The 23,348-nt window shown below is 30.9% G+C and overlaps 1 protein-coding gene and 1 long non-coding RNA gene across 3 annotated transcripts in view; one reads left to right on the top strand and one right to left on the bottom strand.

The window, feature by feature from the left end:
• LOC127698938 (golgin subfamily A member 5-like) overlaps window positions 1-12,843 on the top strand; it is a 324,899-nt gene extending 312,056 nt beyond the window's left edge. For both annotated transcript variants that reach the window (XM_052202700.1, XM_052202699.1), the window contains exon 15: window positions 10,373-12,843. In XM_052202700.1, the coding sequence (XP_052058660.1) occupies window positions 10,373-10,468 (96 nt within the window). In that variant the 3' untranslated portion in view covers window positions 10,469-12,843. The remainder of the gene's footprint in view (window positions 1-10,372) is intronic.
• The window catches only part of LOC127699047 (uncharacterized), a 114,149-nt gene that overhangs the window by 1,029 nt on the left and 89,772 nt on the right, over window positions 1-23,348 (bottom strand). The window lies entirely within an intron of this gene.

Below are 23,348 nucleotides of genomic sequence, written 5' to 3'. Positions count from 1 at the left end.
TTCTTTTACTTAAGTTATACACAATACTTATCACCACAAAACTCAGATCAAGTACAAATTTGGGTAGAGTCACTTTTACCGTTCTTCAGTTAAGTCCCTTTATAACTTTATATGATATGCAAGTGGGGGCATCATCTGTGTCCCATGGACATATTCCCCATTTATTTGAAAACTATAATAGCCATTGCTTATTAGTGACCGATAGGTGAGAAAGAGTGTATACAACAATGTTTTCAAGATACAATATACAAAATAAGTCAATATCACAGAAATTGTCAACTGATTAAGAAATAATTCATGGAGACTGAATTTACCACGGGTCGGTCGTTTATGCTAAATATTTTACCACAAGCGATAGCAATGGGTAAAATATCTGTATAAAGAAAACCCTTGGTAAAATCGTGTTGGGTTAGGAACTGAGTAATTGCGAACGTAACAATAATTGTTGTGTCTATGGTTACGTTGCGTTATTGTTACGTTAGATTTATTAATGATAATATGAGGCAGTATATATTGATCCCAGCTGACAAAAAAAAATAATGAATAAAAAACAGAGTAAAAAAACAGATTATTAATTTGATGGCACTATTAATTAATGATTTAGTATAGCCGACCTGAAAATGAATAAGCTGTTGAAACAGTATGACTAGGTTTTTCATTTGAGACTTGATGAACTGTTCAAAAGAGCATCATCCATGTACTAGCCCCAATATGAACGAAATTACGATCACAAACCATCTGGACGATGAAAATGAAAATCGATTCATCTTCAGCTAAATACTTTACTGTTGACACCTGTTGGCAAATGTCAAAGTCAATTGCATTCACAAAAAGTTCTCCACTCATATTTTTATGTTTTATTTTTTCCATTTCAGCCATGCTAAGTTAGATACACTGTCATACAAGTGGGAAGTTTAGCTAGCTATAAAACCAGGTTTAACCCGCCATTTTCTGCAGAAAATGTCTGTACCCAGTCAGGAATAAGGCAGTTGTTTTTCACTTGTTCAGTTCATTAATAGTGTTTGATTTTCTCAGTTGTTATAGACTTCCCCTTTTTATACGACCGCAAAATTTTTTTGCGGTCATATATAGGTATGACGTTGGCATCGTTGTTGTCCGAAGACACATTGGTTTTCGCACAATAACTTTAGTTTTAGGTTGGGATTGATTTTGGGGGTTATGGTACCAACAGTTAAGGAATTAGGGGCCAAAAGGGGCCAACAATAAGCATTTTTGTAACTTCCAGACATTAACTTGTGTTTAAGCGTATGGATCTCTCTGAAATTATACCACAAGTTTCCATACCACAAAGGGATGGTTAGGATTGGCTTTGGGGGGTTATGACTCAAACCGTTTAGGAATTGGGGGCAAAAATGGGGAAAAAACAAGGGTTTCCTGGTTAATGGACAATTTAAAAGCAGTGTAAGGGAGGTAATCCAAAAACAAAATTGTACAATGTTGGATTACCTCCCTTAGTTTAACATAACATCAGTAAAAGACCGAAATAAGATGATATTAAAAGACGACATCACATGTTTCCAACAAAAAATTTGGACGCAAATATAAAAGTTTCATAAATAAAAAATACTTTTCACCTGATGCATGGTAGGCATTGAAAGCTTCAAAAGTGTGCAAAACCGACGTGCACATAGCGGCATCACTCGTTTGTGAAGGCTGCACTGAGTGGTTCCACCAAAAATGCGTCGGACTAAAACATGCACCCGAAAGCACATACTGGATGTGCAGAAGCTGCCATTGTAAATAAAATATATAACCTGTATCCAGGATTTGTATAATAAAATACTTGCAATGTTGTATTATTGAATTGTTTACGAAAAAAGTTATCAAGTTGTATTTTATAATATTACATACTATTCCCAGCATACATTGAAATGCACTATCTTAACAATAACACAACGTAACCATAGACACAAATATTATTGTTACGTTCGTAATTAATCGGTTCCTAATTGAACCTATCATTCCGGCAATTCATGTCCCAACGTAACAATATTGTTTTTTATTGTTACGTTTCCAACGTAATCTTAGCCAGTGCCTTTACAATAACATACTAAGACAGGTTTGTAGGAATTTAATTGATTATCTTACTTCTATTTAAGAAAATGGGCTTTCAACAAATTCTTTTCATCTTTTTTGTTTATGTTTTCATGTTTTGACGACTTTTGACGACTTTCAGTTTCACATTTGTGCATTTACCCCTGTAATGCATATATTCTTACGTCATCATTCATTGAATTCAAATACACCATCTGACCTCGGGTAAGTCATTCATGAAAAATTTGGAAACCCAGAAAGACCCCAAATGATGTGGCTTCAGTAATTAAACATTCCAAATTTTCACACAGTTTAATTCTCTGGAAATTCGTTTCTTTACATTTAAGGTCAAGTTACTGTAAATGAGGTATGTCACAGAAGTTGGTAAAATTTTGCACACAACATTAGCTTGTTGAACTATAACTGAAAGCATCAAATAAATGCATTTATCTCTTTTATTGTCTGTCATATTACTGATTGGATTCTTTCAAAATAGGTGAACTTTTTTTTTAATAGAAAGCACATAAAATAGGTGAACAAAATTTATTAAATCTCCAATTTCAATTCCACAGATTTTTAATAAAAAAAAATATGTTTTTGATACAAAAATCACCGTTAGAATGATATAAAATGAAATATATAATGTATATATAATATAAAAATGATTATAAGGCGTACATGTCCAACTGGCAGGTTCATCTGACCTTGACCTCTTTTTCATTGTTCATTGGACAATGTTTATTTTTTGTTTGGTCAATTTCTCAGATACTATAAGCAATCGGGTCAATGTATCTGGTGTATTGAATAAATTTGAGCTTCACATGTATGTCTGGCAGGTTTCATAGTTTCATATGACCTTGACCTCATTTTTATGGATTTTTGATCAATGTTAAGTTTTCATGGTTTTGTCAGTTTATCAAATATTATAAGGTCAACTATATTTTTGTTTATGGAATGATTGTAATGTTTACATGTCTGTCTGGCAAGGTTCATCTGACCATTGACTTAATTTTTTAAAGATTATTGATAATGTTAAGTGTATGTGATACTTGTAGTAAAACCTTCATATTACAGACTTTCAACATAAATTCAATCTTGATAGATAAAGCAGGGGAGACATTTCAGAGTGTGCACTCTTGTCTTTGCATTGCAGAAATCGTCAAATGACCCTTTATATGAATTATAGCTTTTAAAATGATGATTTTTACCTTTTTTACATTTTTAGCTCACCTGGCCCGCAGGACCAAGTGAGATTTTTTCATCACCTGTCGCCCCTCCTATTATTGATTTTTGCGAAAGTGAGACATAGTGATCCTAGATTCCGTCGTCGGAGTCGGCGACGTCAACATTTAGGTTCAGTCTGTGGTAAAAGTTTTTTAGACATCAATAACTTTGTCAAACCTAAATGCAATTTTATGAAATTGGACAGAAGCTTGTATATGACCAAAATACAGTATCCAGAGCAAAATTTTGAAAATATTTATTTTCATTTTTCCATATTTTACTAATAAATGGACTTAGGTTTTTTATACGACCGCAAAAAATTTTTGCGGTCGTATATTGGTATGACGTTGGCGTCGTCGTCGTCGTCGTCGTCAGAAGACACATTGGTTTTTGCACTCTAACTTTAGTTTAAGTGAATGGATCTCTTTGAAATTTTACCATAAGGTTAAATACCACAAAAGGAAGGTTGGGATTGATTTTATGAGTTATGGTACCAACAGTTAAGGAATTAGGGGCCAAAAATAAGCATTTTCTAGTTTCCAGACAATAACTGTGGAACGGTGTATGGATCTATCTGAAATTATACTACAAGTTTCCATACCACAAAGGGATGATTAGGATTTGCTTTGGGGGGTTATGGCTCAAACCGTTTAGTAATTAGGGGGAAAAACAAGGTTGTCCTGGTTAATGGACAAATACTTTAGTACAAAACATAATTTAAAGCAGTGTAAGGGAGATAAATCAAAAACATCATTGAAATTACCTCCCTTACACTGCTTTTAAATTATGTATACAGGGTTAATGAACAATTAAGATAATTTAAAACAGTGTAAGGGAGGTAATCCAAATACAACGTTTTGGTTACTTCCCTTACACTGCTTTTAAATTATGTTTAAAGAAATGCATATTTATAAAGGAAGACCAGTAAAAATATCTGCAAATGTTGCATCTTTTTTTTTTTACAAAAAAATCCATATGAAATAGATTAAGTTAGCACTATGGTAAATTTAAATGGGTAATTATGGTTGCAAACTCCATTGGAAATTTGAATTGAGATTATGACGATATCTTGAGGGAAAGAATTTTTTTGGGGAAAAAAACGGGGGGGGTAAAAAGAAATTGTGGGGGGTCAATTTTTTCTCATTTCAGATTTCAGAAATTAACAGAATTATTCTTCAAATATTATTTTTTTTTTCAAATTTCAAATATTGAAAAATTTCAAGAAGTAATCTTTAATTGCACAGTATGGCGCATTAGATTTGTAAAATCTTTGACCACATTTATTTATTTGTTATGCCGAATCTAACCGTGTATTTAGATTTTTAATTTTGGGTCCAGTTTTCAAATTGGTCTACATTAAGGTCCAAAGGGTCCAAAATTAAACTTTGTTTGATTTTAACAAAAATTGAATATGTGGGGTTCTTTGATATGCTGAATCTAAACATGTATTTAGATTTTTGATTTTTGGCCCAGTTTTCAAGTTGGTCCAAATTGGGGTCCAAAATTAAACTTTGTTTGATTTCAACAAAAATTGAAACTATGGGGTTCTTTGATATGCTGAATCTAACCATGTATTTAGATTTTTTATTTGTGGACCCCACTATCAAATTGGTTCATATTGAGGTCAAAAGGGTCCAAAATTAAACTTCGTTTGATTTCATCAAAAATTGAATTATTGGGGTTCTCTGATATGCCAAATCTAACCGTGTATTTAGATTTTTAATTTTGGGTCCTGTTTTTATACGACCGCAAAAACATCTGAGTCGTCTGCTTTGTCGTCCGAAGACACATTGGTTTCCGGACAATAATTTTAGTTAAGTGAATGGATCTCTATGAAATTTTTTTAAAAAGGTTCAATACCACAAAAGGAAGGTTGGGATTGATTTTGGGGATGATGGTCAAACCGTTTAGGAATTAGGGGCCCAAAAGGGGCCCAAAACAAGCATTTTTCTAGTTTCAGGATAATAACTTGTGTATAAGTATTTCGATTGCTCTGAAATTGTACGACAATGTTTAATACCACAAGTAGAAGGTTGGGATTCATTTAAGGGGTTATGGGGCCAACAGTTTAGGAATTAAGGGCCAAAAAGGGGCCAAAAACAAGCATTTTTCTCGTTTCCAGACAATAACTTGTGTGTAAGTGTATGGAGCTCTCTGTCATTGTACCACAAGGTTCCATACCACAAAGGGAAGGCTAGGATTGAGTTTTGGGTTAATTGCCCAAATATGTAGGAATTGGGGGCCAAAAAAGGGCCAAAAAAAACCATTTTTCTAGTTTCCAGACAATAACTTGTGTTTAAGTGTATGGATCTCTCTGAAATTGTACTACAAGGTTCCATACTACAAAGGAAAGGCTGGGATCGAGTTTTGGGGTTATTGCTCCAAGGGGGGGTTCAAAAAGTTGGGGGGGGGGGGGGGTTCCAATTTTTTTAGAGGATTCATATTTTTTTTCAAAATGTTTCAAATTTTGAATTTTTGAAAAGTTTCAAGAAGAAATCTTCAATTGCACAGTATTGCGCAATTGATTTATAAGATCTTTGACCACATTTATTTTGTGTCAGAAACCTATATTATGTCAAAAATTTGATCACAATCCAAATTCAGACAGTATCAAACTTGAATATTGTGTCCAAATTTGCCCCAACTGTTCAGGGTTCGACCTCTGCGGTCGTATCAGGCTGCGCTCAGCGAAGCATTTTATTAACCCTATTTTCGAAAGAAAAATCGGTTATTGATTTGGGGATGTACAGCGGGCGGACGGCTGCCAAACAGTGTCCGTTCATTAACATGAAAACGCTTTGACGAATTTTTTTTCAAATTTAAATATGTTGTTTCCTGTGACTAAATGAAGGTCAAGTTCAATTTTCACGATTTTGGCTTTTCTCGTTGATGAGTTATAGCCATTTCCCAAGAATTCAATTTTTGATGAAATTCTTATTAATTACTTCATTCTGTTCAAAGGGAAATAACTCATTTTTTAAAAGATTTTTAAAAGACATTGTATGAATGATAAATGACATTTTGGATTTTTTTAACCGGATTTTTCGAAGGAAATATCGGTTATTGATTTGGTGATGTACGGCGGGCAGGCGGGCGGGTGGCTGCCAAACAGTGTCCGTTCAATAACATGAAAACGCTTTGATGAATTTTTTTAAAATTTAGATATGTTGTTTCCTGTGACAAAATGAAGGTCAAGATTTTAGCTTTTCTCCTTGTTGAGTTATCGCCCTTTTTAATATCCAAAAGTGGTATTTATAATGTGATTGAGTTATTTCTCTTTGTACAGAAATGGTTAATTATATATATAAAGTTTGAATACACTAAGTGTTTTAAAATAATTTTCTCCTGTTATCAGATTATGACAAAGCATATGGTAAATGTCTTATCTCACAATTTTATTAGAGTGACAGATTTATTTGAAAATTCTCTGTTTCCTAAGTGCTGATGATTATAAGCTATATAGGACTGTATGAATATAGTAATAAATTTATTTACTGGTCATTTTTATTTTGTAGATAATTAAGTCCCCCTAAACCATATATATTCTTACCCCTACCCCCCTTCAATTTGAGAATGTGCTTTTATCTTGTAAACGATCGAGATCCCCACCCCTAAACCATATTTATTCTTGTATGGGACAATAAAACAAATCAAATGAAATATTGGAGGAGTCCCCGGGTTCACCCCCACCCCCCTTCTTTTTGAAAACTTGTAAACGGTCAAGATTCCCACCCCGAAACCATATATATTCTTGTATGGGACAATAAAATAAATCAAATGTAATAAAAGGCGAGGCCCCTGGGGTCACCCCACCACCTCCTGTTTGAGAACTTGTAAACGGTCGAGATCCCCACCCCTAAACCATATATATTCCTGTTCGTCATTTCAAGAAGATTTGAATGACATACAGGGTCAATCCATAGGCGTCACTTATGCATATCACAAACCAATTTGTACTGGACTTTGCCCAATGTCAGGTGACCATGGGAATGACGAATTATGGGAGCTTTGTTTGGGAGACTTCGTAACAGCATCCTGTTACAATTATTTCTTGTTACTGATAAGTTTTACAGATTTTGAAAAGACATTGTATTAATGATAAATAAAATTTTGGATTTTTTTCTTCTTTTCTTTGGTAAATTGTTTGAAGAATTTTGTGGCAAGTTTGTTTGTTATTCTGTAAAAACTAATTTTCTGAATGCTATATATATATTTTTTTTATGAAGTGAACTCCTTTAAAAACTAAGCTTATATTGTCTATTAATAAACATATATTTAGATTTCTGATTTTGGGCCCTGTTTTCAAGTTGGTCCAAATCGGGGTCCAAAATTAAACTGTGTTTGATTTCAACATAAATTGAATATATATAGGGTTCTTTGAAATGCTTCGTCTAAACCTGTATTTCTTTTCATTATTAATAAGATAATACCACATTGAGGTCCAACGGGTCCTAAATTAAACTTTTGTTTAATTTCATCTAAAATTTAATTATTTGGTTCTTTGATATGCTGATTCTAACAATGTTTGAGTGTTAAATCATATCTAATTTTAGAGAACTTAGTCATCACTGGTTGTTGTTATTGTATTATTGATTATAATTTGAAAAATTGCATCATATCTTATTTTAGAGAACTATTTATCCAGTTTGAGTTATTTTCCATTGCACAGAAAATATTATGGATAAAATTAAACTGTGTTTCATTTCAACATAAATTAAATATGTATAGGGTTCTTTCAAATGCTGAATCTAAACCTGTATTTAAATATTAGATTTTTGGGCCCAGATTTCAAGTTGGTCCAAATCAGGGTCCAAAATTAAATTTTGTTTGATTCAACAAAAATTGAATTTATGGGGTTCTTTGAAATGCTGAATCTAACCATGTATTGTGAGATTTTGCAGTGTGGGCTCCTTTATCAAATTGGTCCACAATGAGGTCCGAAGGGTCCTAAATTAAACTTTTGTCTAGTTTCATCAAAAATTGAATTCTTGGGGTTCTTTGATATGCTGATTCTAATATGTACTTAAATTTTGGATATTGGACCATAATAGGTAAATGTCCAATTTCAAATTTTTCAGTTCTTTGGCCACATTCATTTTGTGTCTTTTTGTGTCACAAACATATGCTATGTCAAATATTCAATCACAATCCAAATTCAGAGCTGTTTTAAGCTTAAATGTAGTGTCCATACTTGCTCAACTGTTCAGGGTTCGACCTCTGCAGGAAAATCCGGTTTGCTGTCACTCTGACAGCCTCTTGTTTTTCATTTCTTTGGTAAATCGTTTGAAGAATTTTGTGGTAGGTTTGTTTGTTATTCTGTATAAACTAATTTTCTGAATACTATATATATAATTTTTTTTTGATGAAGTGAACTCCTTTAATTATATAATAATCTATTTTTATTAAAGGATATATTTCATTACATTACATTGTGTAGATAAAGTTGCTGACATTGATTGATAAGTTGCAGATCTATATTAGTTTGTGACAAATGAAAGAAAAAATATTTGGAACTATTAATTATATTTGATTATAATTTGAAAATAGATATACATTGTGTAACAGCATATCTAATTTAAGAAAATAGTGGTTAAATCATATCTAATTTTAGAGAACTATCTGTTTATAATTTATTCAGTTTGAGTTATTTCCATTTGAACAGAAAATTATATGGATAAAATTAAACTGTGTTTCATTTCAACATAAATTAAATATATATAGGGTTCTTTCAAATGCTGAAACTAAACCTGTATTTAAATATTAGATTTTTGGGCCCAGTTTTCAAGTTGGTCCAAATCAGGGTCCAAAATTAAACTTTGTTTGATTCAACAAAAATTGAATTTATGGGGTTCTTCGAAATGCTAAATCTAACCATGTATTTAGAGATTTTGGATTGTGGGCTCCTTTATCAAATTGATCTACATTGAGGTCCAAAGGGTCCTAAATTAAACTTTTGTTTGATTTCATCAAAAATTGAATTCTTGGGGTTCTTTGATATGCTGATTCTAACAATGTACTTAGATTTTGGATATTGGACCATAATAGGTAAATGTCCAATTTCAAATTTTTCAGTTCTTTGACCACATTCATTTTGTGTCACAAACCTATGCTGTGTCAAATATTCAATCACAATCCAAATTCAGAGCTGTTTTAAGCTTAAATGTAGTGTCCATACTTGCTCAACTGTTCAGGGTTCGACCTCTACAGGAAATCCGGTTTGATGTCACTCTGACAGCCTCTTGTTTTACAGTTAACATTCAGATTTAGTATGAGGTTAAAGTTTTTTTATACATCAATAACTTTGTCAAACCTTCTTGGAATTTTATGAAATTTGGACAGAAGCTTGTTTATGACAAAAATATAGCATCCAGAGATATTTATTTTCATTTTTCCGTATTTTACTGATAAATGGACTTAGTGTTTTTACAGTTAACACTCAGGCTCAGTCTGAGGTTAAAGTTTTTCGGTCAATAAATAACTTTGTCAAACCTTCATGGAAATTTATGAAATTTGGACAGAAGCTTGTTTATGACCAAAATATAGCATCCAGAGATATTTATTTTCATTTTTCCGTATTTTACTGATAAATGGACTTAGTTTTTTTACAGTTAACAAGTAGATATAGTCTGGGGTTAAAGTTTGTTACACATCAATTACTTTGTAAAACCTTCATAGAGTTTTATGAAACTTTGGCAGAAGCTTATTGATGATTAAGAGATAATGTCTGAAGCAAACTTTTGAAAATTATTTTTTCATTTATAGCATTTTTCTGATAGATGGACTTCGTTTTTTACAGTTAACCTTTACAGACAGTCTGGGATAACAAAAATTTGACATGATAAATTTCTAAAAACCTTCATGGATTGTTATGAAACTTAGACAGAGGCTAATCTTCAAGACCAAGAAATAGCATCTAAAGAAAAATTTGATGTTTTTTAAAATTCTGTATTTTACTGATAATCGGTCTGAAGTCAACATTACACTTTTACACTTACAGCAGCAATCGCAGGTGAGACACAGGGTTCCGCGAAATCCCCTTATGATTTTTTTTATTTGTGCCATATATATATATATATATATGTTTTTGTTGTAGGGTTTGCTTCATGTTTGGGTGATGGTAGTGCTTATGACTTATCAACCAGAAATACACGGTACAGACTCCAAACAACCACACGATCCACATACTTGAAGTGGTATTTCAAATATGACTGTGTGATAAAATACCTTGTGCCTATATCGGACATGCTGTTACAGAAATTATGCTATATGTATCATTTATGCTGCTCTTGACATTCATATTTTGTTTATTATCAATGTATTGGTGATACTCGACAAAATTCTAAAGCTCTGTGTTACAGTAAAAAGGAGGTTATATCTAATAAATCTTTCAAACTGTATGTGGAATGATTTAACTATAATACAAACCTTTATGTTTAAGCTGTCATTGTGTCATTTTACAACTGTAAGAAAGGATATCAATATTCAATTACTTCTCTATTTCGTCACCATTTGTACCTTACCTTATTTCTAGCATATCTATAGGAGTTTTGTTGTTTACTGATGTATCAAAACAAATAGAACAATATCAGTCAGATCTTGGTAAATGTATTATAAGATTTAGGAAAAATAACACTGTACATGTTCTACCCAAAAGATATTTGCTTGAATTTTGTTTAAACAACATCAGTTCAGTCAACATTTTTAGTAGACACTGATGTCTTCATCTTGTATATGTTCAAGTGACAATTTAAGCACACAGTGGTGTCATAGAAGTGACATAATCACTCCCCTGAAACTTTTCTAAAATGTAAATATTTTATCTTTGAAATATATGAAAGGTTTGATTTTCATACGACCACAAAAATTTTGTGGTCGTATTAATGGTATGAAGTTGTCGTCATCGTCGTCGTCGTCGTCCAAAGACGTTTGGTTTCCAGACAATAAGTATGGGTCTCTATGAAATTGTACCACAAGGTTCCATACCTCAAAAGGAATGTTGGGATCGATTTTGGCCGTTACTGTCCTAACCGTCTAGGAATAAGGGACCAAAAACAAGAATTTTACTTGTTTCTGGATATTAACTTGTGTAAATTTATCTCTATGAAATTGTACCACAAGGTTCCATACCTCAAAAGGAAGGTTGGGATTGATTTTGGGGATTAAGGCCCAAACCGTTTAAGTATTAGGAGGTAAAAAAAACAAGGATTTTCTGGTTTCCGGAAAATTACTTAAGTATAAGTCTATGGATCTATGAAATTGTACCACAAGGTTCCATACCAAAAAAAAGGGAGGTTTGGATGGATTTTGGGGGTTATGGCACTAATGTATAGGAATTAGGGGCCAAAAAAAGGGCCACAAACATTACTTTTCTAATACTTTGTTCTTGACCAATTTCAATGGGGTTTAATTCAAAGTCTTGAATTTTTGGGTTTCTTTAATATGCTGAATCTAATCGTGTATATAGATTTTGGGCCCCGTTTTCAAATTGGTTCAAAGGGTCCAAAATTAAACTTTGTTTGATTTCATCAAAAATTGAATTAATGGGTTTTTTTGATCTACCGAATCTAACTGCATATTTATATTTTAAATTTTGGGCCTGGTTTTCAAATTGGTCCACATTAAGTCCAAAGGGTCCAAAATTAAAACTTTTTTTTTTGGTTTGATTTCAACAAAAATTGAATATATGGGGTACTTTGATATGCTAAAATCTAACCGTGTTTTTGGATTTTGTGCCCCGTTATCAAATTGGTCCACATTGAGTTCCTAAGGGTCCACAATTAAACTTTGATTTAATCCAAAATTTCATTCTTGGGGTTATTTGATATTCTGAATCTAATCATGCATTTAGATTTTGGATATTGGACCATAATAGGTAATTGTCCAATTTCAAATTTTTGAGTTCTTAGACCACAGTTTTTCTGTGTCGGAAACCTATGTTGTGTCAAATATTTAATCACAATCCAAATTCAGAGCTTTATCAAGCTAAAATTTTGTATCCATACTGCCCCAACTGTTCAGGGTTCGACCTCTGCGGTCGTATGAATCTGCGCCCTGAGGAGCATTTTATTGATAAAATGTAGTCAATAAATTTACTCATGTAATTTTCTGCTATTTTAATTAATCCAGAAACATAAGATGCGTGCATCGAAATTGGTTAGGGCCAAGTTCGCTATTACAATCACATAGAATCTGATGTCCGTCCTAAATTTAAATAAAAATCTCCTCTGAAACCTCTTTGGCCTATTAACGCCAAACTTGGTCACAATTATCCATAGTGTGTTTAGTTAGAAAATGATGGATTTAGCTTGCAGACCTTCAAACATGTTCATTTTATACAATTAATCTTTTGGGACGCATCACATTTGCTCGAATTTGAGGATTATTCTTTTTTATGTTTCCTCGCATCTTTTGATAATTATTTGCGTTCGTATTATGTTATGGTGTTGTCTGCGTCTGCTTCTGAAGACATTTTGGTTCGCAGACAATAACTTGAGTATAAAGTGCATGGATCTCGATGTTTTTTTTAGGATATTGTATTAATGATGAATTATATTTTGGAAATTGTTTTTTTCTTCTTTTTTGTAAATTTTTTGAAGAACTTTGTGATAGGTTTGTTTGTTATTCTGTATAGATTAATTTTCTATATACATATCTAATTTTGTGTCAATTTAACCCTTTCCGGACCCATTATATAAAATAATTTAATCAACGTGTGGTTGCCTCAGAAAGATGATTGGATGAGTTTAAGGGTCATGACCTTTATCAGCTCACAGGATGAATAAAAAATAACAGGTGTTAATGAAATTGACAACTTTGTAGAATGTGGAAGGCACTCGAAGGGGATTTTCGTCTATAAAAAATGAAAATTTATTTGATAATCATTAGAGAAAGAGATTCTTAAATAGTTACTCGTGGATTATCGGATTTATCCAATCTCGATAGTTAAATTATTAATTTTAATGTCCTCGCCGAGGCTCAGACTTTAAAATTTGATTATTTAAATATCTCGATTGGATAATGGTACCAATGTAAGAATCTATGTATGATATATAGAGAATATCATATGGCTTATTCAATATCACATCCGTATCAATCCGAGACACCAATATAATCCCAAGAGCTCTGCTCGAGGGATTATATTGGTTGAGGGTTGATACGGTGTGTGATATTGAAAAAGCCATATTATATACACTTTATTATATACATATACCTCACGTAGATGTTTTTTATGTTACATGACGTCATACAGGTAAGGAGGTTTGAAATGACGTCATACAGATTATAGGTTTGACATGACGTCATACAGAATAGGGGTTTGATAAAGCCTTTGCAACAATGACTGCAATAGATGACGTGACGTCATACAGATTAAAGGTGTGATAAAGCCTTTGCAACCGTGCTGATATCGATATCATCACGGGTGGCTGATACAGCACGCTTGCCAATGATTGTATTACACATACAATTTATCTGTATTTACTACTAAATATATAATAAAACTTTAATATTATAAAAATAGTTGTTATATTTTATATATTTACGCAATATTTCGCTAAACAAATTAGCTTCATCAGGAGCGTGCAGCCATCCAGGTAAAATCGGATGCTGTGAAGAAATTTTTGCCTAATTTTAATGGTTACTGATCGGTTTAGTAAATAAATAAGTCAGTTTGTAAAGTTGGGTCAACTAGACGTTCTACAAACGGCCTAGAATCATTCTATGCTAATTATTATGAGCATTTATTCAGCACATCATGTATTTTTGTGTTTTTGAAACTAATTTAAAATTCCAAACATCACATATATCAACTAAAGGGCTTGATGGTGTACACCAGCAATGAGAAAGAAAACACCGATTTTCTGACAGAGCAATTCCAAAAATAAGGACTTAGACTAATGGAAGTGCTGCTTGTGTAACATAAAATAATGTTCCCCATGAATTGTCCGCCGAGCTAAATTGCATATAAAATACTGTCGGCGGACACTATTTCATAATGAAATACTGTCTAGAATACATAGTGTCCTTGTCCATAAAATTTCTGGACAATACTTCTCTCCATGAAAATATTTCTTAATCCCTGAGATTCCTATGCCATAAAATTGTAAATGTTCAGCCTGGAATTTTAAAAATATTTTTCATGAAAAGTATGTGCATAACAATTAATTGATGCATAAATTATTTTTACAGGTTTGTTCGATTAATATTACATATCAAATAAAACAACTTAATGATATCATTATCCAAAATATTAAATGTTTATAACCTACTTTAAATGGGAAAATTTTTTATGACAATCCATCAAAATATTGTCTCAATATAGCCATAAGGACTTTTACAATGAGTTTCAGACATATGGCCTTGAAGAAGGTCAACCGGAAGTACATTTTTGTGTATTCATGTGAAATTTACTAGAACTTTATGTATTTTTTGGAATCAGTGTAAAGTAAGTGTACTCATCACGATTGTCTCCCTTAAGTAAAAGTTCAAAATCGAGAAACAATTAAATTTCCGTGTAGATTTTTAAAGAATCATACCCTAAAGCAAATTTCACGTGCAATCGGGAAAAGGTGTCTTAATCGAGTTGGAATAGAAGAATTGATGATGATACAACAGTTATACGATAATTAAGGATTATGTATGTACCCTTTTGTTGTTTCAATGCTCAAAATATAGAAATATCCTGTTGGGGATATAATTTTACTATATTGTACTGTGCCAAATTTTTTTTTTTCATTTTAGGGGAAATGATTACATGAAACTTTTGGTTATCCATTTTCCTAAATACTAGATGATTTATGAGTTTGATCACTTGTAAATGCTGATCATCTTATTCATTTTCTGAAAAAGTGACTAATAAAAAGTTGTGTAATGAATTGCACTTTGCAGGATTTTCTCTTGAATCCACAATTTTATCTTTTTTAATTTTTTTTTGACGAGTGGTTTCAGCTCTCGAAAAAATCATAAACGGTTGAGGCACGTCCACCTCAACTAGTATATAACACACGCTGCTTAATGTTGTACTTTATATGAAGACAAATATCAAAGAGTTTCATCACTACAAATTCCTTGCAAGCTCGTTCGTAAAAAAGGAGCTGTTCATTGGAAATCATTTATATTGTCGATTTCATCGATCCTTGAAGAAAGTCTCTGAATCCCACATCCCATCGCTGCTAGCGTCGTTACTTTGTCTGTTGATGGTAAACTTGGACAATCATGATGAAAAGACAACAAAATTTTAAAAGTTTTTTTTTTTTTTTTTTTTTTTCCATAGTTTAAATTTCCTTGTGCATTTTTGCGGTTGGAGTCCTTTAGAAGGAGTCTGTGGTTAAAAAGTTCCAGACAATAATTTTGTCTTGACAAACAACAATTTTGAAACTAAATAAGGGATTGACATTCATCCAAAAGACCAACAACTACTTAGAATGATATTCTCAGAATAAGACAAAATCCTTCAAAAGCAAAATACATAAAAAAAAATGAGAAAATTATGAAAAAGCTCAATTTGAGAATTGTTATTAATACATCAACGTACACAAAATATATTGATTTGAAAATTTTTTTTGATAGTTTGACGATAGCAAATGGTATCAAAAACGATAAATTAACGAAATTCTGAAAAATTGCATAATTATATGTAGCAGATCAATGAAATATTATTTTTTCAGTGCTCACTCTCTTCCCCATCATATGGGCGAAATCATATCAAATTTTATATCCATGTATAGTGGCTCTTACAAATACAGATCAGCATAATTAAATGGGAAAAACATTCAAATCCTGGCCTACGGACTGATAATTTTTAAAACATTGAATAACTTAAACTTAAATTTAAATTTTAAAAAACACAACATGTATTGCTGGAAACAGAAAAGGAAAAATGCGAAAATAATGTTAGGTTGTAAACATGATAATGATAAAAATCCTATCTTTCTTAATACATCAACGTTGAGAAAAAAGATAAATTGATTTAGCTTTAAGCATAAATCCTCTTATAATTGATTTGTATCTACATTCAACCGGTATTAATTTAAGTTCCAACAATTACAGCCTACATGAAAAAACTAAGAATATGAAAAAACTTATATTAACAAGCTATTCACGGTTGACATAATATTATCCTCGAATACTAAATAAACACTTTTGTTTGATTTTTAATGAAACCTGAAAAATTTATTTTAGTGAGGAAATTTTTTTTTAATACAGAACGTTGTTATTGTCAATATTGTTAAACATTTTTTTTTTCAACAATAAAAGATCGCTTTATGTGCAGAGCAAAGTAACACAGAGTTAGCGTTAAAATTAAATTAGATAATAATAATTTTGTGAACAAAACATAATAAATACACATAAAAAAACATGATTATTCGATATTGTGTTTAATATTTAATTGATATCGACTCTTTAAATCTTCATTTTCTTCGTCAAAAATACATTTCTTGATTTACGGTGCAAATACTTTTACAAATAGCTGTATTTGATCGATAATAACACACAAAAAAACCAATCAATTTGCATCATCAAATCAGAAAAAAAAAATGATTTGATTTTGTTCAAAAGATTTACTATTCAATTCAAAAAATATATTTCTAACCAAAATTTGATAATTTAGATGATATTATGGATAAGAATTGAAAAGAGTGAGATAAAATGATTAAATACATCGATTGCAATGAATTACACGACTCTGACATTAAAAGCAAACTAATTGTGTATGCGAAAAAAAAGATATATATAGCTCTTTACATTTTTTACTTCCATAAAAAAAACCTCTTGTCAATATAATAAAAGAATAACTATTCAAAGATTTCAAATATCGAAAAATATTCAACAAGCAAAGCTTTGCCAAAGGCTCCTAGCATAGGACAGGCCCAATAATGCAGCGGGGTTAATCATGTTTTGTGAGATCTCAACACCCTATAACTCTAGTTAATGTATAAAAAAAACAAACCACAGCAATACGCGCAGTAAAATTAGTTAAAAAAAAGAGTCCGATGTCAGAATAGGTAATAAAAAAAACTATGCAAAATCACAAAAATTAACAAAAAACCTTAGTTACTGACATGCCAACTCCAGATCGCAAATTAAACTCATTAAAAGATTATGTCTTTTTCATGTGAAAATCAACCACAATCTTTATAACATCATAAACTATATGAGAACATAACTGATTCGTTGTTGTCGTCTGTCCCAGAGAAAAAATTCTTCAAATAACAATTATATGAAATTATTAATTCAATCTCTAATTGAATATGTATATAGATTTTTAAAATATCAAAATTTCAAATTATATCATCAGTATCACAATGTGAAATCAAAAGTCTGATTTATGAAATCTAAAAGAAAAAAAACTTTTTGCTTTACAACAAAAGTCTTTTTTTGACAGTTATAAGATCTTTATTTATATCTAAAATGTACTATAAAAGAACTAGTTACTGATAATGTCAAAACATTTTTTAGTTTTCAGTTATAGATTCCCTTAGACCAGAATTTCTTTCGTATTATTTGTAATTAATATCTAAACTGTATTGAAAATAGTAAAATAACTAATATTTCAGGAAAGGTCACAACGGATGAACAGTTTCTTAAGAAATGGCAAAATCAAAAGCTGTAACAAATTAATAGAACGGAAAAAAAAGTTCACAATATTTCGCCAGTAAGCATCTAGTACAAATTACATGAACCATGCATATACTTATTTTCATTGGTTCAACCGTGAAAGTATTATATTGACAACAACACCAGTTCATTTAAGGTTTCATCTGCGTAATCGCCTATTCTGTCTGCTACATAACTCGCTATTTGAATTAAGATATGATGTGATCGATGAAATCATTGACACATTCTGGTCATTTTGTGTATCAGGCTTATAATCTTGCACGAGCGATACGTGTTCATAATACTCATAAGTGGCACCCAAAATGAAAGTCTGAAGCCCAGATATGTGTTACGGTAATTTTTGTGTTCACGGAATAAGACGAACAAGAACTGCTGTTGTCGAAGTAACCCGAATAGCTCACTTGTTATATTTCGCTTTTCGATGGCCACATTAAAAAATACTATTTATTCAAACGATTTCACAATTTGCTTGTAGTTACTCAAAATTAAAAATCCTATTTATGATAATTTAGGCCGACAGTTATCATCAAAAAAAAGGAAAATGGTAAATCGATTGTATAATTTTTAGAATCCGTTTTTGAAAATGTACAAAAATATGTTTCGACTTTCTTTTTTTTAAATAATAATAAACAAAATCGTTCAAGTGTTTTCTCTTCTCAATTAAATTATTCATAATTTTTAAACATTTCTTCTCATTAATTTGTACATAAACTAATTCATAAAAAGATTTAACTCACTTAAATATATTTGTGGTTACGTGGTAAGATAGCGTCATGCTCATTTTGATTGGTTGTTTTTCTTTTTGTTGTAACGTGTTATTTTATATTCAATTGTTTTTGAAATTAAATATTTATAGAATAACTAATCGAGGAATTCAAATAGAGAAAAATATTCAAAGAGTGACCGCACAACACATTAATTCACGAATGCGCGTAGCTCATGAGTTTATTATTAGTGTTGTTCGGTCACGAGTTGAATATTTTTCTCTATTTGAATTCTTTGATTAGTTATTCTTTTTATCACATTGGCAAATGGCCTTTTTTGTGAAATTAATGTAGAAAATGTAAGGAACTATATATTTTTCTACGCATTTACAATTTGTTTTGATCCGACGTTATCAACGTCTTGACAACGCCTTTTGTTGTATGACGTCATAGGAGTGAAATAACCACGTTTATTTCAAATGTGAAATTATCGGTTTTTATTTCACTGGGAAGTCAATGTAATTCATTGCAACCACTGTAATAAAAATCTTTATTTTCGAATTTCTATAATGACTTTATTATCTTATATACTTGAAAGTAAATAAAAATGTTTTAATAATACGATTAACCTGGGACTTTAAAGAGTAAAATATGTTATGTCTAAATATTTTATTTTTACATGATTGCTACATCCTTATAACATGTTAAAATAAAATAAAAAATACAGGTGGAAACAGAGATGAACAGCAGAAGAATAATTGTATAGCAAGTCTTGCTATACAAATCTTTGAATATCCTAAAACTATTTGTACAGTTATGAGCCACAGTAGATTTGATTGGTTAAACATGCCAGATCCAGAAGGTAATTTGGCACTTCTTTTGTGCATTTAAAATGCAAAGCATTGGCCATTTCATATGCTCTTGGTAATGCAAAGTCCACTTTCACACATCCTTCTGGATCACTTATAACTGGAGTTACTGATTGAAATGAGGCAGTTGCACAATGAACATCATCAAGATTCTATTAGCTGTGTCTAGAAGTGATAATTCTATTACAAAAAAGGAATTGAATTAACACCCTAATACACATACACATTTCTGACCAATAAATTTGAAACAATGGTGTGTATTCAATTAAATCCCTATCCATTACAGTACCTTTATATCAATGTAAAAGTGCCCTAAAGTGTATTCAATCGCGCTAAGTGTGCCCTTTGAAAAGCTGCAGGAAACACTATACCACAAAAAAACTAGCTCACTGTACGGGTATGTATCACTTACATTTGTCACGTATAACAAAATAATCTTCAAACAAGAATATTTTGGCAGTACCTTTTTCATTTTGAATACTAGACTTTTTTAGATAATTAGAACATTTTGAGTAGATGTTCAATTTAATTGAATCAACTAAAAAAAACTCCATCAGTTGACTTTTGCAGCAATTATGAGTCTTTGAAGCATATCACAAAGGGTCTTTTGTTGATATCATTTGCATACTGGTCAAAACTTTTTTTATTTTGACCAGGCTTTGGAGAAGTAATTGTCGAAGAACTAATAAAAATCAACAACCAAGTAACATTAATAGAACTATGCAATTAGTACATGCATGTATATGCATGTTCTCAGATACCATCCCCCATACAAAAAAATCACATCATGCAGAAGGAAACCGAATCTCTTCTAGCTACAAATGTATCCAAAATCAAAGATGTGGAACATATTTTATCATGATTATTTGGAAATCAATGCAATTAGTTTCTCCTCCATGACATTGAAACTAGATATTAAATTAAAAACACTGCTAATGTTTAGTATTGTGCTCAGATTGACTGTCATTGTGCAACACAGTTTAATGTAGAACCCTGCTGAAAAAATACCAGAGAAGTCTCTTTGTCAAAAAAACCGTCAAACATTCAAACTGATCTGTGTCCACACTTGTAACATGTTAAAATATCGATATCCATTTTTTTTGCGGATAATACCTTCAGATAAGTTAACAACTGATACATACAAATGTATCAATTAAACAATTCTCGTTTGTTTTTCAAGTTTTTAACACCCTTCCATTTGTTTCCAAAGATATATATGGTATACAAGCACCACCATATTAATTTAAACCTAGGGATATTCTCCCTAAAAACCGTTAAAATCACGTGACTGATTTAAGAAATTCCAGATGCCGTTTTACAACAGTGATAAGAAATTTCAGATATTACCCAATTTCAAATATATTTTTATGTGATATTTTAAAATATGCATATCATTTAATTCGTCTAAATAAACATTTGACTAAAATTGAACAATAAATTTTTGTCTGAAAAACATTTACCGAAAACGAAGTTTTGAAACTTTGAAAAAACTTGATCAAAACAGCAAAAGAATATTAATATCATAAAGCTGATGATATACACAGGTAAGTAAATTTGTATTTTTTAAAACTAATTCTAAAGGTTCGAAAAAGTGCCTCTAAAACACATGGTTTATTGGAAGAAGGCTATTTTCGTGAAAAAATTCACAGCTCCACAATTAAACTTTTTTTCATACATTCAATAAAGATGAAGTGGACCAATCTGAATAAATTTAACTTAAAAAAAACTACAGGTAAAATTTGATGCTGTTTCGTGTCAAATTTAAATGCTATCGATTTTGTAAATTTGTGATTTTTCCATATTTTAAGAGAACAAAATGCATTTTTTCAACTTGTTTGTTATAAATGATTGAAAAATAAAACATAATTAAGAAATTTGAAAAAGACAAAATTGATATGAGATGATTCTGGTAAAATCATTTCTTGTACCCCTGACCCATTTTCTCAAAATTTTGGCTAAAAAGCCTGACATGATTGGGAATAAAATTTAAAAAATTTATTACTCCAAAACTACTTATTGTAAATACACATTTTTCCACAGAGTTTATAGTTTGATTTTTACTCATTTTCAAATCATTGATATTTTCCGCTTGTATCACATGTTTTGGAAATAATTCCAGAACGAGATTTAAACTAGACTAATTCTTCAGAAGAATACATCCTAAATTAATTATTCTGAGATTTATAGAAAAACTAATCGAAGAAATCAAATAGAGAAATTGATTGATTATTCTTTTTATTACATTAACAAATGGCTTCTTGTATGAAATTTAAATAGAAAATGTAAGGAACTGTATCTTTCTCTACGCACTTACAATTTCTTTTTATTCGACGTTATTGACGTCTTGACAACGCCTATTGTTGTATGACGTCAAAGGAGTGAAATTATCGGTTTTTATTTCACTTTGAACGTGTTTTCTTTCATGAAATAAATAGTAAATTTTCAGAAACAGTATAGTTTATTTGCCAGATTGTAAACATATATTCTAGGAATTTATGATATGGATATTAACTTTTCTAAAACAAAAAATGTTGTGTCGAAAAAAAAGAGGCCTTGTTTAAAGCATTCTGATATGGTATTGATATTGAAGTATTAGATGAATTTACAGATCATGGCATACTTCTTAATTATAATGGTTACTTTGTACATACACAGAAAAGGTTTGCATACCAGGGTAAAAAAGCATTATTTAGTTTATATAGTAAAATATATGAGGATTGTGTTTGACTCATATGGATCAGGAATATTAAATTATAGTTGTGAAGTCTGGGGACATCACAAAACCAAATTTTTTTCGAACGTATATAGGTTTCGTTTCTGTGGAGTCATAATTATATTGGGATACAAGTTTTCATTGATTCGCAATTGTACCTTGAACAATGAATTTATAGGAGACATTTTTTCATTGGCTGGCATTCAGACTTTGCAAATCCATGAAATTAAATATTCATGATAATACGATTGTTCTTGAATCCACAGAAATAAATCAATCATCTGTAAAATTTCTTTGCAATAGTGAGGAATAATAATATACTTATTGTGATAACAACCTCCGGCAAAAAATATGAATAATAATAATAATACATGTATTTTTAAATGCAGTTTAAAATTAATAACAATAATTATACAAAATACACATAAGACGAAGAATAACAATAAATTCATATGATAAATAAGGAATACAACTACAAATTACGAATTGTTTCGATATTGAACAAAAAATTACCTAAACACATTGTGAACTGAATAGGTATAAAAGTGGATCGATTTTGCCAATCATATATTTTTTTCTTACATCACTATACCTATTACTTTCTAAAATAAAACTGTATATTCATCTTCAACAATATTGTACGTAGTACATAATCTATTTACCCTTTTTTAATTGAAATATCTGCCTGTCTCTACTTGAGGCTATAGGCAGATATACGATATTTATATAGGGTTTATATATTTGAATCTAAATAAAATTACAGTATCTGTGTCATATCTATATCTATATATATATATAAGTCTAAATTAAAAACAACGTTCAAACCTATGATTGCGTTGGAAATTTTTGTTTATACGTGTGCATCCAAAACTCTTAGTAGAGGGGTCTAAATACCGCAAAAACAACATTTTCTTAAAGACCAAAAAAGTGATAAAGTATATTTAAACAGGTCGAACAACGAATGTTTTTTTAACCCCGCTGACTGCCATTGGCGATTGCCAAATAAACGGATCACAAGATGTAACAAAATAAATCTTTATTTCATTTATTAATTCAATAATACCAAATAGAAACAATAAAATTGCGGAAAAGATGGTATACCGCAAACATGAAGTGCAAAAATTGAACGGATCATTTAAACCCGAAGGCAAATTTATATAATACAAG

Source organism: Mytilus californianus, unplaced genomic scaffold, assembly GCF_021869535.1.
Source record: "Mytilus californianus isolate M0D057914Y unplaced genomic scaffold, xbMytCali1.0.p SCAF_4, whole genome shotgun sequence".
Taxonomy (NCBI): domain Eukaryota; kingdom Metazoa; phylum Mollusca; class Bivalvia; order Mytilida; family Mytilidae; genus Mytilus; species Mytilus californianus.
The sequence above is the reverse complement of the archived record's forward strand: the minus strand, read 5'-3'. Positions and strand labels throughout refer to the sequence as shown.